Source organism: Polistes fuscatus, unplaced genomic scaffold (assembly GCF_010416935.1).
Source record: "Polistes fuscatus isolate 324 unplaced genomic scaffold, CU_Pfus_HIC Scaffold23, whole genome shotgun sequence".
Classification (NCBI taxonomy): Eukaryota; Metazoa; Arthropoda; class Insecta; order Hymenoptera; family Vespidae; genus Polistes; species Polistes fuscatus.
Genome location: NW_025113100.1, coordinates 2723373 through 2749098, shown reverse-complemented (window position 1 = coordinate 2749098; position 25726 = coordinate 2723373). Strand labels below are relative to the sequence as shown.

Genomic DNA, 25726 nt, shown 5'->3' with positions numbered 1-25726 from the left:
CGTAAATATCTTTAAAAACTATTATCACAATAATTAAAGAAATTAATATATCCAAATAATAATAATAATAATAATTATTATTAAATTTTATCTAAGGAAATCATTTTATGCGTCTCATATTACTTCTATGCGATAAAATAATCATCGATAAGATTTTCTTCAACTTCATATAACTTCGATGAAAAATATAAATAATGCTTAGTGTGTTGTAACGTGTAATAAACGTATGATTGAAAATTAAATTTATTTGTACTTGAAACAATACGTTTTAAATCCAAAAATAAAATATATAAAATACTATAATTAAATTTTTTTTTCAATTTAAACAAAAATAAACTTTACAAAAAGTGTGTGTTAACAGTGGCATCAATTTTTCTCTCTCTCTCCCTCTCTCTCTCTCTCTTTCTCTCTCTCTCTATATATATATGTGTATTTACATTAACAATAATTAAAGATTTAAGTTACGAATACAAATGGTATTGTCATATTGTATACGCTAAATAATACACTCTATATATTAAATATTTAAAAAATAAAATTAAATTATATAATCTTATGAAGATCATCGGTTTTGAAGCTTTTTAATTATTCCTGCTCGATTGAATGTTTCCTTTTCTTTTTCTTTTTCTTTTTGTTTTGTTTAAATAAAAAATTGTCGTCTAGTTATACGTTAATTATTTTTTTTTCTTCTTTGGTTAAAAAAAATTGTACTCTCGTGTACCTTAAATAACTATACTACGCATAGTAAGAAAAACTATTTCAATAAAATATCAAAAAAAACCATGTGTTTTTGAAACACACGTTTGACACCGTGGAGAGAGAAATAATTTCTCTTACTGATTGTAATAAAATAAAATTTAAAAAAAAAAAAAAAAAAAGAAGCAATATTAATGGTTCGGTTTAAAAGTTTTCCATCATGTGTTTGAAAGACGAAGGCATAGAACGTATTATGAGAACCGTTATCCGATTAAGCCTTTAAGTATATAAACAATAATAGATGATTATAAATATTATATGAATTAGCTTAAAACAAAAAATTGGAATCAATTCTATGACAATGTCCTATAAAACATATACATATACATATACATATACATATACATATACATATATATATATATATTAGCTTACTTATCCTTATAAGCTCGCTACCAGAGAAGAGTCTTATTAAATTCAATTAAATTACTCCAAACATAATAAAAATCTAACATTATTGTTTGTCATAGATATGGCAATTTCACAGCACGTTAACTAAACAAATACATTGTACAAAAATAAATAATTTTTTGACTTAATAATCGAGAGACAATTAATTGTGAATCAAATATATGTATATATATATATATATTTATTATATATTATTATATATAAATATATATATATATATTCACAAAATTATTTTCTTAATGTGCTAGATGGATATTTTTTTCTTAAGAAAAATGATTTATAAGCTACGTATCATAATAGTCGTGTTACCAAAAACCTAAGCTAAAAATCACTCTAGCACAAATAAGCTGATTTTTAATAATAATTAATGGAACATTATTGACTGTCGATTCAAGTCGCATCCTCACTTCCCAAGATAGATTCACAAACTACGTGTACATTACGCTTTTTATCCATATTTATGAAGCATGCACGAAAGCAGCAAGTTTAATTTGTGTGATCCTACTCGAGCATAAAATTATATCATTTTTCTCAAGTAGTATTTATACTGTGCACTGACTGGTGCGACAGATTTAATATTACCAAAATTTCAAACGATATATCTTCAATATACATATAACGTTATCATTTTTGACTATTGCGTGCTTTGGAATGTCGATCAACTCAAAATGAAGCACGAGATATTAATAATGAGTGAATTAACATTATAAATAGCCACATACAATGATTGATTCTCTTAGTAATAAATATTAATTAGTAAAAAGAAAATAAAACGATATATAATATTCTTTTACAACATGTAAGAAGAGCGTAAGAAGAGTAACATTGATCTTGTTCTTATATAATGTCACTGAATTGCACCAGTCAAGAACACTACATTTAAGTATAGGATACAAATAGTAGAGCTAATTATAATAAGTGACGATTAGTTTCTTTAGTTTTTTTCTTTTTTTCTTTTTCTTTTTTTTTTTTTATACGAGTCGAATATTATTGCTCTGGTAAGAAAAGATTATTCGTTTAAACTGCTTGGGTTTGCATAAAATGAGCCTCGAGCTTAGGTAATTCAGGAATCGGTTCTCTCCAGTAAGCAAAGTTACTGAACTCATCTGCGGCTTCCTCTCGCCAAGCTGGGAATAGATGATCTACTATGACGCTCATATTTGAATATCTGAAACGAGAAAAGGAAAAAAGAATATTTGAGATTTAAGAAAAATATCTATTCGTGTATGAAATTATTATTTGATAATTAAATCCATGATATCAGAGAAAGCAGCACGGATGAATTCCATTTTGTAATGTAAAAATAGAACTGTAATGATAAATGCGTACGCAGTGATTATAATAAAATATTTGAAATGTGTTGTTATCGTGAAAATGAATACCTCATACAATTTTCCCTAAAAACTCTGTTAATTTATTATTAATATTCTCCTGATCTTCCTCTTTATTAAATAAATTTTTGTATAGAAAAAATGAAACATACGAGAGAAAGCTATTAAAAGAAAATAATAATAACTCACAAATAGAAACCATAATTCACAAACGATTAATAAATATCTTACATCTTGTTAGTTCGACAAAACATTGATGATAAGTATTGAAATTGAAAAAAATAAAGATTGTTAATCGAAATGAAAAAAATGTATTAAAAGAAATTTTCTTGATAACTATTTCAACAATTTAAGTCTTACTCGATGAACAGTGATATAGTAGACTCGTGAGAACTCGTGAATAGAATATGAACAATGTTTGCGATTAATGAAAAATTGTAAAAGCTATAACAAGGAAAAAGCTACAGTGTACCAACAAGTGCTTACCCTAGAAATCATAAGAAGATACCAAGTGTAGCACAACCAAAATACCTTAAAATACAATGACACAATACTTCTAAATAAATAATGTGATGTATATGCTATTTCAATTGAAATATAAACTCCTATTGAAAGTATAAAATACAAGAGAAACGATATTTTCTGTATTGAACAGAAACACACTGGCATAATTAATATACATCATATTTAAAATACTGATTCTTTTTTTCTGCTCGTATAAATATTCTTATAACAAATAAATAAATTATATATATATATAAAAAAACAACTCTATATATATGCAACAGAATCTCATGCAATTAATTTTTTCCCTGGGATTTGACTTGACTTTAATTAATGGTATATTTTCTATAGTATATATACCCATAATAATATTATATACTTTATACGTGCTACCATTAATTATATAACGACTCAACGATTAAAATTAATTGATCGTGCTAATTTTCAATTTAGCTAACTATTTCGCTAATAATCTCCTACATTTCTACGTTTCTATCTAAATGGTTGTGTCATCATCATTGGACGTTTGACGTGGGCAGTGGTGGAAACAACTCATTGACGATATCGCACTGACACGCGTAGCTGTAATCACAGAAATATCCGCCCTGTCAAAAGCCTATCACAAGATTTTGTATTTATTTGTTTATATTGTTTTGTCATTCTTGTCTTCGTAATATTTCATTATCTAATTTAAGTATGACAGAACAAATTATTACTGTACAAACAGATCAAAATAATTTCAATTTTGTGTTAACATTATATAGCCACACACATGATATCACAATTAAGTTATACGTATACCATGTCACACGAATAAGCTGTAAAAAAAGAAAAGAAAAAAAAAACAGCTAATTTATATATTAAATAAATATGAGTTAAAGATAAAATTGGTAGAAATGAATGAACATATTAAACGTTATGCGTCAATCCTATGGATCTTCAATTTTTCATTCAGACCACGTTGGTCACAGATAAGCGACAAGTTATCGTGGCTTAAATGGCAAGCTTAATAAAAGATCTTTTGACACAGTTTGCGTATTAACAAAAACTTAGAATATCTATCTGAAATGAAAGCTGAAATTAAATGCTTGCTTAAGTTATATCAATTAACATTCCATTTTGAAGATGTATCATTCATTGATACTATGATTTGTTATTTAAGTAGTTTAAATAAGCAGACAACTATATACAATTAGGATTAAACAAAAGATACAGCATCTAAATGGTATATATGTATATATAAATGGTATTAAATTAAATGTTGTGTTTAATCACAGCTAGGATGAATCATTTGTTTAACAGGTATATTAAAAATATAAATAGAACATCCAATATATTACTTACGAAGATTGGAATGTTTGCGTCAACTCGTGTTTCAGTTCTCCTCTATGATTTATGGTAAAAATTCTCATAATAGGAATGCCTACAGCTCTATAAGCCCAAACATCCTGTATATAAAATAATATTCAAATGAATAGTAGAATAAAATAGGTAAGAATAAACTATATAAGATGACATATTACGTGATATTTTGTGTTAATTCTTACATTAATACGGTTACCATAGCCAGCGTAGAATGGTTTAGAGCCTTCTGGAAATAGCGCTTGAATATCGCTTAAACAAGATATTTTAAATTCTTCTGGTTTCTTTTCGATAACTTCACGATGGAATGCAGAAATTAAACTGGTAGGATTTAAAAGCAAAGGACCTTCGGGAAGCGACAAATCTCCCTGCCTTATACTCTTCAAATATTCCCTCGTTACTTTAGCTTGACCTATCGCTCTAGCCGAAAGATACAATAATTTATAACCATTGTTCTTAATCTTGGTAAATAATTGAGCAACCCCAGACTGAGCCCAATCCTTTCCAACTATTGGTAAAATGTGGCCCAGAACATCGGATTTGGTAATAGTGCCATCGATGTCTGAGATTACAATTTTATCGTCCCATCTCCATCTATAGATATGACATTTACAACGAGTAGTACCTTGATAAGCCGTTGTAACACTAAACACTACCTCATTAGGGCCCTCTTTTAAATTCAAACTTGCCTACAAGTAAAATAAGAGAGAATTATGTTTTACATTTATATTTCTAAACAAATTGTATTATAATAGAAAATAATAATTGTATATAAATAATGAATTAAAATGAAAACACATACTATTTGTTCAGACGACAATCTCAAAGTTTTTCTATACTTCTCGGTAGATTCGTAATAGGATCTTCTTTCAATTGGTATTTTAACACCTTGCATATCATTTTGATTACTATCTGAATCTTCACTACCGCTATATCCTTCGCCTTCTCTTTCGCATGATTTTTCAGTCTTCATGATCAAACTATCAGTAGGTGTATTCCTTAATTCATGTGTTTCCATAGATACAGAAATAATCGTTGAGATTGGATCAGTCTTGAGATCAATATTACTAAATAAATAAAAAGTCAAAAATTAAATATAATTTTATATTAAGAAAGAAATAAGTATCCTTTTTTATTATATACCTTTCTGTAGGCATTTCTCTTATTACAATCGTTTCCTTACACTCAATTGCTTGTTCAGAAGGTTCTCCTCCAATTAGGGTTGGTCCATCAACTAAAATAAGAGTTTAAATATATTTATATATTATTTATATATAATTTAATATATATATGTTTAATTTATATTTACCTTGACTTATTTCCTGAGATTTTTTAGGTTGAGTGTTAGATCTACCCCATGAGAACCATGAACTGTAACCACTACGACCTTCAGCCTTTCCAGTACTCGACTGTTTTTTATCACCGTGCATCAGTAATGGCATACATTGGGCATACAAATTTTCAATAGTATTTTGTGGTAAATGTCTTTGAAAGACAGCATATGTCATGACAATTGGACAGGCAGTAGCCCAATTATAATACTTGTTATTGATTTTAACCACCAAATTAGGATTATCGTATAATTTCGGATCGGAGCAAATATCTTCATAATGAAGTAAATTTTGATGGAAAGATTCTTTCGATGGGCCATTTTCGGTATCCAAACCACCGCACAAGGAAAGACTAATTTCAAAATTACTATCGAAGACAGAATTTTTGGGTTCTTCGAAATCGCTATCTAATGATTTTGGACCACCGATAGCTCCTTCAACGCTGTTAGGACTTTGCGGAATACTTGGTCCATTACCGGATTCGGTATCTTCTTCGTCGACTACTTTTGCATCTGAAAGGAATAGTTGAAATAATTTAAACCGATTATATATTCATTCTTGCACATAATAATATTAATCTAACATATATATACACAAAGTTGTTATTGTTATTTTGATTAGATATATGTTATGTGTAGATTTTTTTTTTATATACACCTGTACAAGAAAATTTTTAGCTTTTAATAAAAATTCAATAAATGAATAATGTAGTAAATATACAAATATAATTGGATTAAAAAGTGGTGTACGCAGTTTGTGTCAAAGTAATTAAGTATTAATATATTAGTTTGTTTAAAACATTTACAACCAAAGCGTATTGTGTATACCTTTTACCACAGTTGCTCCACGATGAGAAGAGGGAAAATAAAGTGCTGCAACCTCGGGATCCAATTCATCAGCATTTAAATCGCTAAGATAAATTCCTTCAGATTCTGGATTATGCCTCACACGAGAGGTCTTCTTCATAAACGAGAACATGCCACTGAGCATTGATCGATGTGCCTCCGCTACCATTTAAATAGCATTTAGCACGTTGTTAACACTCAAGTTTTTAATTAACATAATTTATAACATTTAGTTATTTAGATTTATAGAAATAATAATAAATGATATGTGTTATATGACGTGGGATTATATTATATGTTAGTTTGTAAGATTTAATGAATGAGGTTTAATTAGCACGAATATTTTCAATGACAATGTACATTTGATCTGATATCTTTGAGAACGAGAAGATTATAATAAAACAAAAATAAAAAGATATGAGAGAGATTTCATTCTTACTTAAATAATTTTACACGTTCGATACATACTTACTATCATTAGATTGGGGAATTACAACCGAAGAATTAACTGAATTCCTATGAGACGGATGAGTGGATTCGGGTGGCAAATTAGGCAATTCTCCCCATTTCCAACTCTGTTGATGAGCCTTATCATCTTCTTGTTCACAACCCTCTTGCGTGATTTTACGCATTTCAAATTCTGTATCTGATTGTATAGGTGAACATGGCCTAGAATCTTGGTTCCTTTTAATAACGTTTTAGAAATATTAATAATGTTACTTCTACATATTGAAATTTTTATTCCATATTACATATATATATAAATAATTAACTTACTTAGTAATTTCGGTATCGCTGAAGAAATGGAAATCAGTTTCCGGACGTTTTTCCAAAATTTCTTCCGCTGAAGTTATAATACCTGGGGAGTCCTTCTTCGAGTCGATTTCTATTACCGGACTTGGTCCCTTCAAAATCTATATGAGAAATATTTATATATAAATAAATAGAAACAAAACACAAAAAAATGAATATTTAGAATAATTTCAAATCGCTTACAGATTCACCGTGAGGAGATTCTTCCGTAGCATTGATGTCAGTTTCGCTCATTTCGGTTTGGCTACTGCTACCGTTACTAGTTTTTCTCTGGGAACCCTTCTTCCTCATGATGCTCTTCCTCTTTCTCTTTCTCTTAGTGGAATTATTAATTTTAGATTCTTCCCCAGTCTCGTCTCTCGACAATTTTTTATTAGAAGACGAATTAGACTCATCGCTTGACTTTTCTTTACTGCTTCTTTGCGAATCATCCATTATTGGAATAAAATCATTACTGACAACACCAATTTTACGTATTCTCTGCTTGATAACGCATGAATTAGATTCGTAACTTGATTTTCCTTTTTCATTATCCTGAATGTCGTTAGATATAGGTATAAAATCATTGTTTACAACACTGATTTTACGTATCTTGTCCTCGGATGTAACAGCTACGAATGATTTAGGTATGGACGCTATAGGCTGGGACTCATCGTCGTCGTTGATACCTTCCATGTCAAAAATTTCTTCTTCGTTATTCTTCAATGCGTTAGATTTATTATCCCATTTTTCATCATCCTTCTGTTTCCAGTCGCTCAACAACGCCTTCTCAAACTTATGCCTTTGTTCGGCAGGAAGTTCAGGAAAGTTTTCTTTAAACAATCTTTCCTTTTCCTCCAACTTCAAAGCTGAATATTGTTCGCGTATCATTTGTTGTTTTTGTAAAGTAGAAATAGTACCGAAACTCTGTTTGAACATTTCGTCTCTTTCTTCGAGCGTCAACGATGCTATTTGAAGCCATTTGTCGCGATGTTCTGCGGGAAGATCGGCAAATTGTTCTATCAAAAATTTTTCTCTTTCTTCGGGTGGCAAGGCAGACATTTGTTCCCATTTTTCTCTCTCTATCGACAAAACCGAATCTATGAGTATCTTATCCCTCTGCTCTTGAGGAAGATCGGATAAAGGATTAAATACAGCCGATGGAAAACAATTGTCGTCTGGAATTGGCGAACATGCCAGATGAGGTGGAATTTCTGTATCGGTCGGTGAACCATTGGAACTAACTTCTTCGACGAAGAAAGCTTCACCGGAGTCTCCTAATTTCATATGAATTTGTCTTGGTTCTCCATTGATTTCAATGTCCACCTAAATAAAAATATAACAATAATAATAGTATAAATGTTAAACTAAAATTATATTATAAATAATCAATATATATATAATAATAATGATTATTAAATTATATATGTATTATAATAAAATAAATGATAATAAAAAGAGAGTACGTAACCAATAAATGTAATATAATAAATATTATTATTATTATTATTATTAATAATAATAACTAACCACTTTTTCTCTGGAACGAAGTACACCGAGTTTGCCGAAACGAACGTGAAAGGGTGAACAGGTGAAAGATCCATCAGCTTGTTCGACGACAACTACGTCAATTGCACCAGTTAACGTTGCCGCATTGATTTCATTATAAAAGTCACGAAAATTACTAATAAATTTCCCGATGTAGTTCATCTTGTACATCATAATCAATTACCCGATCGTCTTTAATAACAAACGAGAGAAATTCGATTCGACGATCAAATTTCAATAAATAATACAAAAAATCACTGAGACGTTGACGTTGAAGTTGAAGTTGACGTTTACGTTTAATACGACGAAGACAAAGAAGAAAAATCAAAGAAGGGAGAAGAATCTTATCTTCTACCCTTTCTCAACGAATCTCAATATTCCCCTTTAATAATTAATTTCTTGACAACGTCAATTATTTTACTTAACCATGTTTAATCATCATCGTCATCATCATCATCATCATCGTCGTCGTTGATTTTTTTTCGAGATGACACTTTAAAATAATACTGAATATGAAAACGAATTATTCGATTTTTGTATGAAACATTGAAATTATTTTCTACTTCGTAAATGACACTGTCAAATCGGATAAACGTTGGGAACTGTCAAAATGATCGAAATCGCGCGAAAATTATTCGCACAGCTGATTTATTTTATTTTTTTTTTTTATCTTTTTTCAAAACGAATCTATTGTTTCTCTTTAATGATTTTTTTCTTCTTCTTCTTCTTCTTTTTCTTCTTTTCTTCTTCCTTTTCTTTTTCTTTTTCTTTTTTCGTATAATAAAACTAGCACAATCAAATTGACAAAGGAAGATTATATTAAAGAATGTGTAAACGTTTCACGCTGGTATCGCGAATTCTTTGTCCTTCGAAGGCCCGTTGAGATATCCGTTCGATCGAATAGCAGACGGTAGCTCGACTTGACGTTACCACGAGTCACGTGACCAAAATTGACCATTCACGTTAGCGTACGGCTTGGTCAATAAGCCGCACCGTCACGTGACACAACGCTATACGTTTAGCGCGTATTTCAAATTTTTACTCCGATACCTGAAACAAAGAGACGATTACGTTTCGCGATTTAAAAACACAACGACACGTAATTACGAGATAATAATCATTCTTATTTCTTTCTTAACTTTAATTACACTTTATATATATATATATAGAATGTTTATCTCTTTGTTTTATTGATTTCAAAATGTACTGTGTGTTTGAGGACTGATTCATTAGATTGCAAAATAATATATATATTGATTTTCTTTCTTTTTTTTTATTATTAACGTGACATTTTGTATAGGATACTCGAGTAAAATTTATTTGATATATTAATAAATATTTAAAGTATATATATGTATATAACATTTTGCAAGGAATTAATGATGCAATGTCAAGTCGATGTCGTGGAAAATCTCATTTAGTAACACGTCATGTTGCACGTGTCTATCATCAGAACTACCATTCAAGAAAGCCCACCAGTGGTGCATCACGGATCATAGAGCTCTTAAGAAGCCATAGTGGTGTTACGTGAAAGGAGTAAATGACATTTATAGTTATATAAGGCGGGGTTTTATTATACGATCGATCGTTACAGACATTCGCCGGACACGAAATGTTATTTTCAAATTTCAAAAACACGTACTTTCGCGTGTCACTAATACTCTAATTATTAAATATCTTTTATTTCGATAAAAAAAAAAAAACATAATAATAAGGAGAAAGATAGAGAGAACAAGTCACGTAATGATTAAAATATTTCATGATCAACATTATGAAAAAAAACAAAAAAAAAATACAAACGGTGATAATAGTTAAATTTAAAAAAATAAATGTGTGATAAATAAATCTAATCAATGTCACGCATTTAAATTGAATTTTACGTGGGAATAATTTGGTACGGACAAAAAAACATTGAAATAATTATATAAATTACGAAAAAATCATACAAATATATATATATAAATAGTTGATGCATGAAGCAACAAGGAAATACATTTTCTAGTCGATTGATTTAACGAACAAAACAACCTGATCGATGGAACCTCCACGTAGGTGAAGAATTGGCATGTTTGCGAAAAAATATTATCTTGAACATTGTACTTTGTTCCGTAGTCTCTTAGAAATTATACATGCTATGTACAAATGTTCATATGTACATATACGTATGATACACACACACACACATACACATGTAATATATGAGTGTAGATAAATAAAATACGTGCGTAAAAGAGATAGAAGTAAAAATACAATGGTTTTATTATTAACAGAATAAAATAAAAGTTAGCAGAGTTTTACGATCCGTTACGTTTGCACTTTAATCTTTTGCCATTAAAGTTGTGGATAATAGAACAGAAAGAAAGAAAGAGAGAGAGAAAGAGAGAAAATGGTTGATCGCTTTCTTGTAGATTGCGTAAAAGAGAACGTACAAAATGAAATGGTCGAATGAACGAATGAACGAACGAACGCGGTGAACCTTGGCCAATCCGATATGTGTGTGCGTGTTTAGAATTTATCATTAAAAAATGAACTTTCATGATATTGCACGTTTCTCACGAGACTATAATTACTCTCTTTCTCTTGTTCAGGTATCTTTTTTCAGGTAATTACATTTCCTGGTGGTAAGATCAAATAAATTCAATGGATCATTGATAATTGTGTTTTGTGAATTATAAATAAATATATCAAATTGTACGAATAATTTTCTCTTACGATATTTTATATATTTCGTTTTATTAAGTTTAATTTACAATTCGTATTTAAAAAACGTAGTTACATTTGAGAAAATTCGTTTCGTATTTTTATTTTATTATTCAATAATTTATATGATTAGATTTTTATTTGTGCACGTGTGTGTTTATGTTAAATACAGTAATGACACAATATAAATAAATAAATAAATATTTTCAAATGACGATTATCATATAAGTTGAGAAAAATAATCGTTTTAAAAAAAACAACCCTAGGATGATAGAACTAAAAAGCTTTCGAGACTAATAATTGGCTTTCGGCCATTTTCTGTTCTTCTTTCACGTTCGAGAACTCTATAATCTCGAAGAGTCGAGAATCATGTCGAATAATTTTTGACAAAATATATCCAATCTTACGTAACAAAAACTAACGATAAAAGAAACATTTGCGATGGCCAAAGTTAACTGAACAGACGGACGGACGGACAGACAGGCAGACAGACAGACAGTCGGTTTGGACGATATTCAAGAAATTGAACCTTTTTTAGTTACCGTTACGAAAATCATTTCGTTTTTGACGTTGAGTTATTTAGAAATTTTATTCGAAAATTTTCCGAAGCCGTTAATATCGATTTTCCTTTTCTTTTTTTTTTCTTCCAACGATATATTTAAATACAATTTGACTGTAAATTGTAACTGTAAATTGAAACAACTGTAAATTGAAATATATTGTATTAAATAAAAAAGAAAAAAATATAAACCCCCCCCCCATAGAAAAAAAAGATTACAATTAGATTTCAAACGATAAATATCGTAAACAAAAATATATATATATCGATTATTTTCGATTAACACTGTCAGCAAAACACAAACACAAACAAACAAACAAACAACAAACAAGCTTATTAATTATTATATTCTGTTTAAATTAGATGCGATTAACATTTAGGTTGCTTCGTTCACAATCAGATCGAATAAACAACATTTCTTTTTTTTTTTTTAAATATAATCGATAATAACTTCCCCTCACCCTACCCCCCTCACCACCACCCCACACCTATCGGCGTACACGACAAGTATAATTAATTAGCACACTTTTATTTTTCACTAAATAATCGTCATAGATGATATGATAATGTATATTCGTTATCACTGTTTTGTTGTGTTGTTTGTGTGTGTGTGTGTGTGTGTTACAAAATTGTAAACATATATACGCGCACGTGTTTTTAAAAATACATGAATCACTCGTGGGAAATTGTTTTTCTCAACAATTGGCAAATATTCTTGGATGCTAGCCTATTGTCTATTACTAATGACCTTGACTTTCATAAATGACACACGCACGCACACGCATACAAATTGATGAAATATATTAAAAGTTTGATCGATGCAAAAAATATTGTCTCTTACGAATAATAATGTTCATTTATTTTTCACCTTTTACAGTTTTACTATTAAGTTTCGCGATCGATAGTTTTTGACCTGGGGGGTAGGGTGGGTTGAGGTGGGAGGAGTGAGAAGGAAACAAACGTGTTAACGAAAATTATAAATACAAATTCTTCTTATTACGTAATTACGTAAATGTATATAATTATAACTGTGAACATTGTCAATAACTTAAGCAACATTTAACACTTTATTTATATTTTTGAATTACCTTTCATTCAATTAATTATTAAAAAATCCTTTATTCAATTGATTATTAATTTAAACGATTATTATTATTTCTGGAAATGTCTTTTTTTAATTTTTGAATCCCCTATACGTAGGATTATTATTATATTTATTTTATTATTATTATTATTATTATTATTATTATTATTATATATTATATATTAATTTAATAATATAAGAAAAAATATATCACTCGCGATAATTGTTACTCGTTTGATACCAAATTTTTACACATTGATCCAATTTTTTCAAGTTTAAAAAATTGTAGGAAGAAAAAGAAACAAAAATGAAAAGAAAAAAAGAAAAAAAAAATAAACAGATAAGAAAATGAAACATCGCAGAAATATAATATATACAATTTATAACGACTGGATAAAAGAAATAAGATCTTTGATAAAAATGAAATAGAACAAACAAAAATAACATTTTATTTAATCATTATTGATTAATCTAATCTCCATTTGAATCAATTCTAAAGTTTTCATGTCATTTTTATTAGATCGTGCGCGATTTAAATACTTTAAATTAATTTTGTAAAATATATGTATATATATATATATATATATATAATAATTATAATAATCAATTAAATAAATATAATATAATAAATATATAATAATAATAATAATATATATTAATAATATAATATAATTATAATAAATATTAAATAAAAAACTACACAAAAAAAAATGTAAGAAAAATATAAGTAAAGTAATGATAAGACACTGTAAAAAACTTTGTAAGCTGTGCAATAAAAAAACCTAATTATATTTACATATATAAATATTAAATAAATATAATATTAATATAATTATATATATGTTTCCGTTATTCTCCCTTTTACGGTTATGAAGATTATTATTTTATTATATATATAAATAAAATTAAATATTATTATATAAAAATTTCTATTATATATATATATATTTTATAATATTAAATAATATATCTAATTTTATATATATATATATATATAATTGTATGTATTATATGTAAAATTGGATATTTTTGTTATAAATAAAACTGGATATTAAAAAAATAGATAAAAAAATAAATAAAAAACATATATATATATTTTTATTTATTTTTTTGTATCCATATATAGATATGTGTATACGCGCGCGCGCGTTCGCGCACTGCGTAATAATATCGATCGGCAATTACGTCACTACTCTCTCAAATTTAAACATTGGAACATATACATATAATCAAATTGACTAACATAAATTCGCACATGTGTGTATGTGAACATCGTACCTGCACATTGTATATACACGCAAGTTTATATATATATATATGTGCATGTGTTTATTATACGTGAATTATTTTAAAGGAACAAGAAAAAATGAAAATATAAATAATCAAATAGTTTTATCTACTCACCACCAGTCATTGCTTTAAATTACAAACGTTCAGTTTATTCGAACAACTAACTATACAATTCTAATCAAAATGATTAGATTAATTTTGTAATAATAATTACACGCGTCCTACACACGCGAAAATTTAAAGAAATTTTTCTCATTTCAGAAATATATTTATTTATTTATTTATAAGATTAATAATAATTTATATATAAATATTTATACACAGGGTGTCCGAGAGTTTTCCGAACAAAAAGAAATACACGTAAAATTAATAAAAATTTATTAATATAATCGATACTTCACGATACCAAATTCGTTCCGAACAATGTTCATTTTTTATTTCACACATATATTTTTATAACTTTATTCAAGAAAATTATAATACAAATTGCAAATGTTTCACGTTTGCATTGAATTAACAATAAAACAATTGAGAAAAAAAATATAATTCAATATTATTTACCTTATATATATCAACGATCGAGACTCTAACAACCCCCTCCCACCCCTTTGTGAAATATAATTTAAAGATAATGGAAAAAAAACTAGAAAAAAACTAGAAAAATAACTAGAAAAAAATAATAATGAAAAAAGAGAAAAAAATAAGATGGTTTTACTCAATAAAGACAATTACACGTTGACCGGAAACGAGGGATTATTCATAAGCCGAAGAGAATTCTTCTGATCAATTTCCAAGTCAATTTCTTTGACCATGGACTTGGCACTGAACGAAAGAAACGCAAGCTTTAGACTATTTTTGATAGTTAGTTTTGGCGTTTATGATAATCTATGTATCACAACATTAAAGTAATTCATTTATATGTACATATTTGTTTAACACAAAAAGTTTTCACATCAATTTGAACATATTTGAACACGTTTACTTTTTTGGCATGAGTAATTTTGTAAAAAAAAAAGAAAAAAAAAACAAAATGTTTATCATTACGCATATCTGATATTATTTATTTATTATTCATAATTTCTAATAATAATAATAATTATTATTATACAAGTTGTATTCGAATGTAGAATGAATTTATCTATTAAATTTGTATTATTTGATTAATAATTGAAAATACTTTTGTGATTAACGTCCTTGAGTAATCTCAAATTAGCATTGTGTTATTCGGCAATGAATAAGATCAAAAATATTCCTAAGAATTCTATTGGCTCAAACCGAAAATGTTTGCAACGTCATCTCGAGGTAATTACATAACCTCTAATATGAGTCAGAATACGTTCAAAATTGGAAATAATAAAACGTGAATTGCAATCTACGTTTTATGGGGTTATTCACTTATAATCAGGGATTATTGATTCTTTTTCTATTTTCGCGTATAAAATATTGAAGATATCTCAAATTTAAATGAAAAAAAAAAGGTTGAATCTCAAAAAAACTAACCTGAAAACAATTTTTCTTTTTTTTCATCATCATCAATTTTATTTCCAATCAAATTGTTTTCCCTTCTTATTCAGATTTTTTTTTTTGTACGAATAAATTATAATTATAAAATAATAATGATAATAATAAGTGATGTAAGCTGTTAAAAATGAATAAAAATTTTTTTGCACAGAGATTAATGAAAAAGTTTTAAGAAAGATACACGTTAAGTTAAGTTAGATAATGCACGAGTTGGGAATCTTTGACTTTTAGAGAAATCATTTTACGTGGAAATAATCTTCCAAGGAAATTTATCAACGTGTATGCGCATAAATTACGATTGGCATATTCTTTAACGATAAATTTATATTTTAACTATAAAACGATGAGCAGTAAAATATATTGGAATATAAATATTTTTGTATATTCGAAAGTTTCTTCATTTTTTTTATCGAAAAATTGTAAAATTGCAATTCATAAGTTTATATAAACTAAATCTAAAAAATTTATCGATGAAATATTTTTTATATTAAAAAAAAAAAAAAAAAAGAAAAAAGAAAAAAGAAAAAAAAAGGATTAAAAATTAAAAAATTATAATATATATAATAATTAAAAAATATAAAAATATAAATCGTTCTACGTAACACATTACGTCATTTTCTATTCGTCACTAATAGCGATAAGTCGCAGAAATAAAAATTACATTATCACGCTAAGTAAATATCTTTAATCTTAACTAATCGATTTTGTTTTACAAGATCATATTAGAATCTTAGAAATACTATATTCTATCTGCAAAAATAGATTTTATTTTTATATAGAATTTAATTCAACAGAATAAATATTTAATTACATTTTAAATTACTACTCTGTGTGTGTGTGTGTGTGTGTGTGATTTTCATAAATCTATTAATTAAAAAAAAGAATGTAAAGAAAACAAAAAAAAATACGTTACATTAAAAATATGAATAATTCATAATATTTCCAATTATATTTGAAACTATTCGTTCGTAATTATTTCAAACTAATTACTCGAATTTTCTATATTCATACATATGTAAATAAGTCTTTTACAATGTTACATCTTATTTCTACACGTAAGGTTCATTCATCCATTCATTAAATCATTCATTCAATCATTCATTCACAAAGAACAATACACGAATGAGAACGCGCGTGCGTACGAGAAAAAAAAAAGAGAAAAGAAGTAAAGAAAGAAAGAAAGCAAGAAAGAATGAAAGAAAGAAAGAGATAGAAAGATATAAATATGAGAAGAATACTTACATCGCATGATGCGTCGTCGGTAACACACAACACGTTGTTATTAAATAAACAAAATAATATTGCAATATTTTGTTTTTTTTTTTTGCAATAAAGAGAAAATAAATCTTATTTATTTTATTAAAATGTCGTTTCTCTTTTTCGCACGAGCAGCGTCACACTATATTCAATTAAATCAAAATAGAAATAATTTATCGTAAAATCAAAAAAAAAAAACCATGCACATAATCTAACGGGTGTCCAACGCACACCTATGTACATACAGTTAGACGATAATAATAATTATAAGAAAAAACAATAAACAAGAGTTTATATTATTATCTCTTATACGATTCCACGTTATAATAAACAATGAGAAGGAAAAGAAACGAGATAATACAATCTTGTGGATGCATCCGTCAACTTTGACGGTTGAAATCGAACTGACGGTTAGCGCGAATCCTACACTGTGATACGCTTTAGGTTAGAATTCTGAAAGTTTGAACGTCACGCGAGACCGCTCACCGTATTATATACGTGTTCACCTTACCTACATATACATATAAACGTATATAATATATATATATATACAATAAATACTACGGATAAATGGTTGGAAGGTAAGAAAACACAACATACAAGTTTATACGCATACTTATAAAGTAAAGAAGAAAACGCGTGATAAATTTCGTAAAAATAGAGCCTTCTGATTGGTCGATAAGACTCGAACCAGAAGCCGAGCCTCCGAATGATGAAACGGAAGTTCTGATAGGTCGATGAGATCGATGTCCTACATCTACGCGCCACATCACGTGATCAATTAAATACCACGTGTAACTGTTTAAAATTCTTTTTATATCCCTTTTTTTTTTGGAATTTTAATTTTTTCCTCTTCTTCTTCTTCTTCTTTTCCTTCTTTTCTATTTCTCTCTCTCTTTTTTTATTTGGTTTCGCTCGTTAGAAAGATAAACCGGAGATTGAAAAGAAATTCTAAAATAACTGCACGACCAAGAGACCATTGAAATTAGATGAAAACAATTTATGAGATTTCTCTTATTCAGCCACGTGTTTTCGCACACTCATGTTATACATATATGTGTGTATGTATCATATATATATAGGATGTTGACAATATCTTGTTGATGAATCGTAATGCGGGCTTGAGTATTTTCTAAGAAGTAAACAATCAAAATGTACTTGTAAATAAGTATAGATTCTAGATAAACACTTATTTTCGAAAGATCACAGAGAAAATATTTTCTTCAGTTAAATGATTAATGATGTACATAATTAATATACGTAAATATATTTATCATTGTTTTTATTTTTAATTAATTCAAAATTGTGTAAAACATGTGTGTGTGTGTGATCTCTCTATTGTTTATCCATTTAAAAATAATAAAAAATATACGAGGATGGGTTTGAAAAGTTATGAGCCTTAACACACACACACACAATAAACTTTTATTTCTTTTTTTATAAAAATAAATTTGATTGAAAATAGTTGTTTCTATGTTGGGCTCAAAACTTTTCAACTCAGTCACGTACAGTATAAGACAAAAGTACTCATCTTAAAGTAATAATATGGATATATTATTATTGTGTAAAGAATTGTGTCTCTTGCTGTTTGCAAATTTCTTTTCTGTTTAATTTTCATTTAAACGCTTTATTTAATTAATGAAATAAAATTTGAACAAATATAGTTTATACGTCCGAGAGAGATCAATGAACGAATAAAAACATTTTCGCAAGATGATGACTAACTTTATTGATAGTAATTCCCTTCTTTTTTTCTTTCATTTATCTTCCTTCATAGTATACATAATAGTATACATATATCATACACACATGTATGTATGATATATGTGTGTGCGATAATGACGAAGTGTTATGACGAAGTTTCGTTCGATGTTTACGTTTAAATCCTCGCAACGTGTGAGTATTTCTAATAAATGAAATGATGAAAACAAACGAATGAGTTGTTCAAGGTAAAACTACACAACCGAAGCGTGCGATGGTCAAATCACATTGACCATCGTAGTCAACACTTTTTGTTTGTGAAACATGTTTATCGTACGATTCGTAAGTATATATATGTGTATGTTCGTTTCAATAGAAAAATAATACATTGATAGAAGAAATTTTAACGATTTCTCTGATCATAAATAAGCATATTATTCTATTGCGTTTGTACATGCGTGTACTTCATATATAGGGTGAGATAAAAGTCTCTTTCAAAAGTTTCTTTCAAAAAAACACTGAATAAAAATTATGCATTATTTTAATATTTAATTTAATTTATTAGCATTTGTTCACGTAAATTATTCAAATTAGTCTCCATTATACTCCATACACAATTCACTTATTGTTAGTTTAATTACTAATTTAAATATGGTGAAACAAAATTGAAATAATTCATGTTCAGGTTCTGTAGAGACTGTTTCATTAACTGTTTGTAACTGATCCAAATCTTGTGTGGTTTATTTAGATAAACGAATCTCTGAGGAAAGTAACTTTTATCTCACCCTATATAAATATATATATATATATATATGTATATGTACATATGGTTGACTTAATGTAAACATTTTGTTTCATATCAATATTAAAGGGGGGCAGCTGCGCAATTCCTGATAAAAAAAGAAAAACTATCAGTAATAGAATAATAAGTATACGAAATATTAAATCTTTAAAAAATTGAACGAGAATAATCGCGTACGTGGAAAAAATATGGTTTATTTTTTTGTTTATTTTTAATCTTATTACGAATAAATTATTTTCTAAATTAATCTTTTATAAACACATTAAACGTTCCATTTATATTACATTATATCGCGCAATTTATTTTGAAAATAACCGAAGTCTATTCTTTTTTTTTTTACTTTTTTTCTCGCAAAATATTTTTTACGGCAGTTTAACTCCATGTGATACGTGTTACTAAAGTTAACACAAATAAAACTGACAATTGGACTTAGACCATTTTTAAAATAAACGACTCATATGATAAATACCAATATATATATCATCCATTAATTAAGGAATTCAATTCTTTAAAATCTAACTTTTTTCTGTCGTGCATATAAACAAATTATATAACATAAAAAAAAACAAACAAATGCTTCTCGGATATGAAATAACAATTAATAAATCTACGATGATAAAATAAATTAAAACTTCATAAACATGCGTTAATATTAATAAACATATAATATATAGAAATATAAAAAATGTGTGATTTTTAAAATACGTACATGACGTTACAGAAAATCAAAGCGCCATATTGATATAATTGGATTACACATTTTTGCATTTATAAAGAGTTGTTAGTTAAGTATACAAAAATTGATTTCAAAATAAAGTAGCAACGATTTTTAATAAATTAATTCTAGACACTATATGTTACTTTCTTTTTACTGAACGTAACAAATGGTAAATATAAAATTTAACGTAATGAAAAAACCTATTGTTTTTGATTTCTCGTTCGGACGTACTTGTTACAATATCGTTCACCGTTGACGAAATACATTGCTGACAACTTAACGCTGACGTAAGTATTTACCAAGCATTTCTATGATTCTTCTCACGCTATTATATTATCGTCAATTTTTCACGAACGATTAGGAATGTTAGAGCTGAACAAATTACATTTGTGTTTGTTATACGAAAATTATGAGACCATGAATATTAATTAATTCGGTTGGTAAGTAAAGAGATCTACCTTTCCAACTGTACAACTAACCAATAAATTATTAAGCAGTCAATTTGTTTCAATACCGGTATAAATAATATTCATTTTCAACAATATTGTTGCGAATTGTAAATTTCATAGTTTGGAGGTAAGAAATATTTTCAGTTATTCTGATAGTATTTATAATGTAATGTAATAAATGAAACGTTTAATATATTTGTAAATCTTTAAATAAAAGTAATATATCAAATTTATATATGCCTCGATTTATAAATTAAGTGGTGCCGGCATTTCATCGGTTGCGCCTCTCAAAACAGCTAAAATATTTTCAGCTGTTATTTTAGCCATCTCTTCTCTCGTTTCAATGGTAGCACTTCCAATGTGAGGTAAAACCACTGTAGAATAAAGAATAATATTGAAAATATTCACAGGAGACGCGCTGTCGTACAAGTAAATAGCGCATACCGCAGTTAACTAATTTTAGAAGCTCATTATCCAATGGAAGCGGCTCGGGTGTTGTGACGTCCAAACCAGCAGCTTTAATCGTGCCATTTTTTAAAGCTTCTATTAAAGATTTTTGATTAACGACTTCTCCACGACTGGCATTGATAAATATAGCAGATCTTTTCATTTTTTCAAACGTTTCAGTATTAAATAATTCTTTGGTGTCAGACGTTAAAGCTACAGTTACTATAACGAAGTCGCTTTCTGCTAATAATTTATCTAATTCGACTTTTTCGCCGTTAAATTTAGAAGCTTCTTGTTTGACGGTTCTACTCGTATATAAAATTTTAGATACACCGAAAGGTTTTAAACATTCGGCTACTTTACACCCAATACGACCAAGTCCGACGATACCAACAGTGGAATTCGCTAATCCTGTACCACACATCCATGTCGGTGCCCAAGCCTTCCATTCACCGCTATAAAAATTTCTTTATTGTATAAACCTTTTAATTACATTAACGAATGCTTCCGCTGAGGTATGCTACCTATGGACTGCTTTATTTGCTTCCAATAATCTTCTTGAAGTTGTTAGAAGCAATCCTACAATCAATTCTGCTGTAGCATTGGTTAATATGTTTGGCGTATATCCAACTTTAATATTTCTATTTTTTAACGCTTTTAAATCTAAATGATCTGTGCCAACCGACATTGTAGCGACTACTTGTAATTGTTTTCCTGCCGCATTCAATATTTCTTCATCTATTTTATCAGTTAATGTACAAAATATAGCTGATACTCCAGGTACCTTTGACAATAATTCTGAACGAGGAATAGGTGTTTGTTTGGTCCATGAAACAACGTCACATCTTAACAATAAAAAATATATTGATGCAACACATAATTATACATTGATTAGAAAAGATAAAATAAAAAAGTGTTTAAATAAATCATAAATATAACTACTCACTGTTCGTGTAGAAGATTTAATCCTTTACCAGGAATATCCGGTCGTGTAATCAAAACTTTAGGTTTATTCGCCATGTTCATTAACGTTGTATGTAAAAATCTTGAATGTATTTTATTTATTTCTAGAAAAATAATCTATTAAGATTTGAGAATTGCAATCGATTAATACAAAAGAATTTTGATTACACCACAGAGACGATACAACTTATTATTTAATATTCGTTTTTCATTTGATTTGGAAACCGTGTACAAACATAACCTATGTTTATATAAATTTCTGAAATTATTATATTTAAATAATTATATTTATATATATATAATATTGTCTTATGTCAACTAACTTTTTAATGAATTTTGTAGAATAATATGATTAAAATACATATTCCTTATGCTAACACTACAATTCATATAAATTCTTATCACTTGCTATTATAAATGTAATAAAAATACATCACGTACTACCGGCGTGTTATACACATGCATTACATATGTATCGCACGCATGCGTTCGATATTAAGATCGATATTAATCAATTGCTGCGCAGTAAACATGCGCATACATCTTTTACATTTCAACCAATAATATAAAACTTCCGTATAATATGAACTTTTGATTGGTTCATTCTTTGCGGGATAATTTAACGTGGCAAATGAAAAGAATTTGAAATTAATCTTTCGATTATCTTGAAATTTTGTAATTATGTGTTTCTAAATTTGTAGTTCCTTAATAAAATAATTATTTTAATTATATAGCAATATTTCTATCCTAGATTTTATTTAAAATATGTACGAACACAGAAAATCTGAACCAGAAGACGAGAAAGTATCGTCGAAATCAAAGCATGCACTAGATGCTAAGGTTAAGATTACTGTAAAAAATGATAAAAAAAAGAAATCCGTTGGATTAACGAAAGAAGAAAAATCGATGTTTATTTTAAGCTTGGATCCATACGAAAAACCATTAAAATGGTGGGAAAGTGAACCCATAAAATACGCGTAAGTTTTTTCGCACAACAGGTTTGTTTGTTTTTTAAATCGTATAAAATATCGATGTATATATATACATGAAAATAAAAATAAAATTTCTATGATTACAGTATCAATTACAAACCCGTAAGGTTACGCGTGGAAAAATTAATGGGAAGTAAAGTAATACGTTTAACGGATCGAAAATATATGATGAATTTTATGCAAAATATTCGAAATGATTATAGAAACGAACAATTGGCGCGAATTGAAAAAAGAAAGGAATGGGTTAAAACGACGTTTGTATCGTACATTGGAGAGGATAGTAGTACTATAGATCTGTAAAAAAAAAATATATATGTATTCTAACCACATATGTCGAGGAGCATATAGTTACCATGTCAACCGAATGCAACAACACGTGAATTATTCCATTCTGAATTCTTGACACGTGCGGATCGATTAATAACAATAGGAAAAGTATTTTAAAATAATTTAATTAAAAAAAAAAGAACAAGTGTAAAAATGAGCGAGAATATTAAATTTATCGTAGCAGAAGTTAACAAACTGTTGGATAAAAATTATAATTTGGTTGGTTTCAGTGCATTGAATCCTGAAGATTTATTACAGGTAATATTTTAATTAATATATAAACAATGTTTGTTAATATTTATTAATAGAAAAAAAACAAATGTACTTTGTTTAGATATTAAGCGACGTATTAATTAAAATACAACAACAAGATGCTCCAAAAATCGATATTAAAACCGAAACACCTGAACAAAGTTCGGTAAGAATTCTTTCGGCTCTTCGTATATTAAAATATCAACCAAATTCGGATCCAGCGACATTTCGGTAATAACAACAAAAATTTATATTTAAAATTTGTAACAATTTTTTAATCATAAATATTAAATTTATTTGTTTTTAATATTAATATAATATAAATAAATATTAAATTAATTAATAAACATTAAATATTAACTCAAATCTCCTGATTAATATAAATTAATATTAAATATTAAAAATAATATATAAATAAATATTAAAGTTATTTGTTTTTATTTTTTTCACAATAAAGACAAGGAATCGTTCGAGGTGATTCTGAAACAATTTATGATATTTTAACGTGGTTATTAACACACAAGGATATCGTAAGACAACGTGCTTATTTGGCACGTTTTCTTGTTAAGGTAAATTATTTGTGACATTTTTTACAAATTTTAATAATAATAATAATAATAATAATAATAATCATATAATATTTTACGTAAAACTTGTTGTTTTTTTTTTTTGTAATTATTCCTTACGAATTTATTGATTTAGATCGAAATTCCATCGGATTATTTAGGAGATCCAGAAATTTCGGCATTGTACGAACAATATACGAACATGGTCAATCAATTTAAAACCGTTCACAAGGAAAGAGAGATAGGTAAAAAGGTATAAACCAAAATTTTTGACGATACAAACGTGCCCATAATTATGAAAGTGGTTTAATTGTCGCTCAATTATATTTTTTCTTTTAAAATATTTTTAAAGAATTAAATTTGAACATTAAATAAATTCTATATAATATTGAAATAACAAACAACTACCAATTATTTTTAATAATGAATGAATTAAATATAATTCATTGAATTAATTTAATTTAAAAATAATGTGGGGTGAAATAACTGATAAACTGATTTGGTTTTTTTTTTAAATTTTGACTTAAACCACTTTTATAATTTTTGTTTGTTTTTTTTCAATTGTACTCGGCTTTTAAAATAATGTTTTATTCGTCTTTTAGAATTTCGAAATTGCTGCGGAATTTACGGAAGATCTCAAAGCGATGGAAAAAGAAAAGGAGGTATAATAATTCGTATATAAAAATAAAATGAATGAAATGATCAGAAGATTTGAGTTGGTTTAACGATTGATTTCAATATTTCTATCTGGGTTTAGGCAGTTTTATTACGTATCGAAAAAATGAAAGTAAAAGCACAACCAGGATTTTATCTTTTGGAAGCGGCACGTGCTTTGCGTATGGAGAAAGATCGTGAACGTGATCTTGCTTTGCAAAAAGAACAAGAAAGCAAGATAATGTCTAGTTTACAAGTATCTACAAAAATTTACAATATATTATTATAATTATATATTTGTTTAATATACAATATATATAATTATTAACTTTAATAATATATAATTATTAAATTTAATATAATTATAATTAATAATTATTTTTAATATTTAATTATTATAATTTAATATTTATATAATTATATATAATATTTAATAATAATATAATTTAATATTTAATAATTATAATTATATATTGTATATTAAACAATATGTAATTATAATTATTAATATATATATTTACAATATATTCTAAAATACTATATATTATATATTTATATAATATA

At 27.3% G+C, this 25726-nt stretch overlaps 4 protein-coding genes across 8 annotated transcripts; 2 read left to right on the top strand and 2 right to left on the bottom strand.

Moving 5' to 3' along the window:
* Nucleotides 1–843: 843 nt before the first annotated feature.
* Nucleotides 844–9339, bottom strand: LOC122518068 (phosphatidate phosphatase LPIN3). 3 transcript variants are annotated; one of them, XM_043636745.1, is made up of 11 exons: nucleotides 8863–9339; nucleotides 7537–8658; nucleotides 7318–7454; nucleotides 7013–7224; nucleotides 6523–6702; nucleotides 5674–6207; nucleotides 5508–5598; nucleotides 5167–5431; nucleotides 4550–5053; nucleotides 4347–4450; nucleotides 844–2335 (listed from the first exon to the last, which is right to left on the bottom strand). In XM_043636745.1, exons 1-11 carry the CDS (start codon nucleotides 9052–9054, stop codon nucleotides 2185–2187), a joined length of 3492 nt encoding a protein of 1163 aa, XP_043492680.1. In that variant the 5' UTR covers nucleotides 9055–9339; the 3' UTR covers nucleotides 844–2184. The 3 variants fall into 3 exon arrangements, with proteins under 3 accessions (XP_043492680.1, XP_043492682.1, XP_043492683.1); XM_043636747.1 differs by having other exon boundaries at nucleotides 6523–6699; XM_043636748.1 differs by lacking the exon at nucleotides 844–2335 and adding an exon at nucleotides 3269–3584.
* A 280-nt stretch (nucleotides 9340–9619) lies between these two features.
* On the bottom strand, nucleotides 9620–22781 carry LOC122518066 (glyoxylate reductase/hydroxypyruvate reductase-like). 3 transcript variants are annotated; one of them, XM_043636743.1, is made up of 6 exons: nucleotides 22695–22781; nucleotides 22355–22630; nucleotides 21933–22253; nucleotides 21406–21863; nucleotides 20504–21335; nucleotides 9620–9930 (listed from the first exon to the last, which is right to left on the bottom strand). In XM_043636743.1, the coding sequence occupies exons 2-5, from the start codon at nucleotides 22432–22434 to the stop codon at nucleotides 21208–21210; spliced, it is 987 nt and encodes a 328-aa protein (XP_043492678.1). In that variant the 5' UTR covers nucleotides 22435–22630; nucleotides 22695–22781; the 3' UTR covers nucleotides 9620–9930; nucleotides 20504–21207. The 3 variants fall into 3 exon arrangements, with proteins under 3 accessions (XP_043492678.1, XP_043492676.1, XP_043492677.1); XM_043636741.1 differs by having other exon boundaries at nucleotides 22355–22475; nucleotides 22695–22770; XM_043636742.1 differs by lacking the exon at nucleotides 9620–9930 and adding an exon at nucleotides 18903–19882 and having other exon boundaries at nucleotides 22355–22475; nucleotides 22695–22770.
* Nucleotides 22782–22952: 171 nt separating this feature from the next.
* LOC122518067 lies at nucleotides 22953–23671 on the top strand. The gene is made up of 3 exons (XM_043636744.1): nucleotides 22953–23046; nucleotides 23123–23348; nucleotides 23450–23671. Exons 2-3 carry the CDS (start codon nucleotides 23137–23139, stop codon nucleotides 23661–23663), a joined length of 426 nt encoding a protein of 141 aa, XP_043492679.1. The 5' UTR covers nucleotides 22953–23046; nucleotides 23123–23136; the 3' UTR covers nucleotides 23664–23671.
* A 167-nt stretch (nucleotides 23672–23838) lies between these two features.
* On the top strand, nucleotides 23839–25451 carry LOC122518245 (intraflagellar transport protein 81 homolog). The gene is made up of 6 exons (XM_043637043.1): nucleotides 23839–23948; nucleotides 24025–24173; nucleotides 24400–24511; nucleotides 24645–24761; nucleotides 25111–25170; nucleotides 25266–25451. The coding sequence occupies exons 1-6, from the start codon at nucleotides 23844–23846 to the stop codon at nucleotides 25449–25451; spliced, it is 729 nt and encodes a 242-aa protein (XP_043492978.1). The 5' UTR covers nucleotides 23839–23843.
* The last annotated feature ends 275 nt before the right edge of the window (nucleotides 25452–25726 follow it).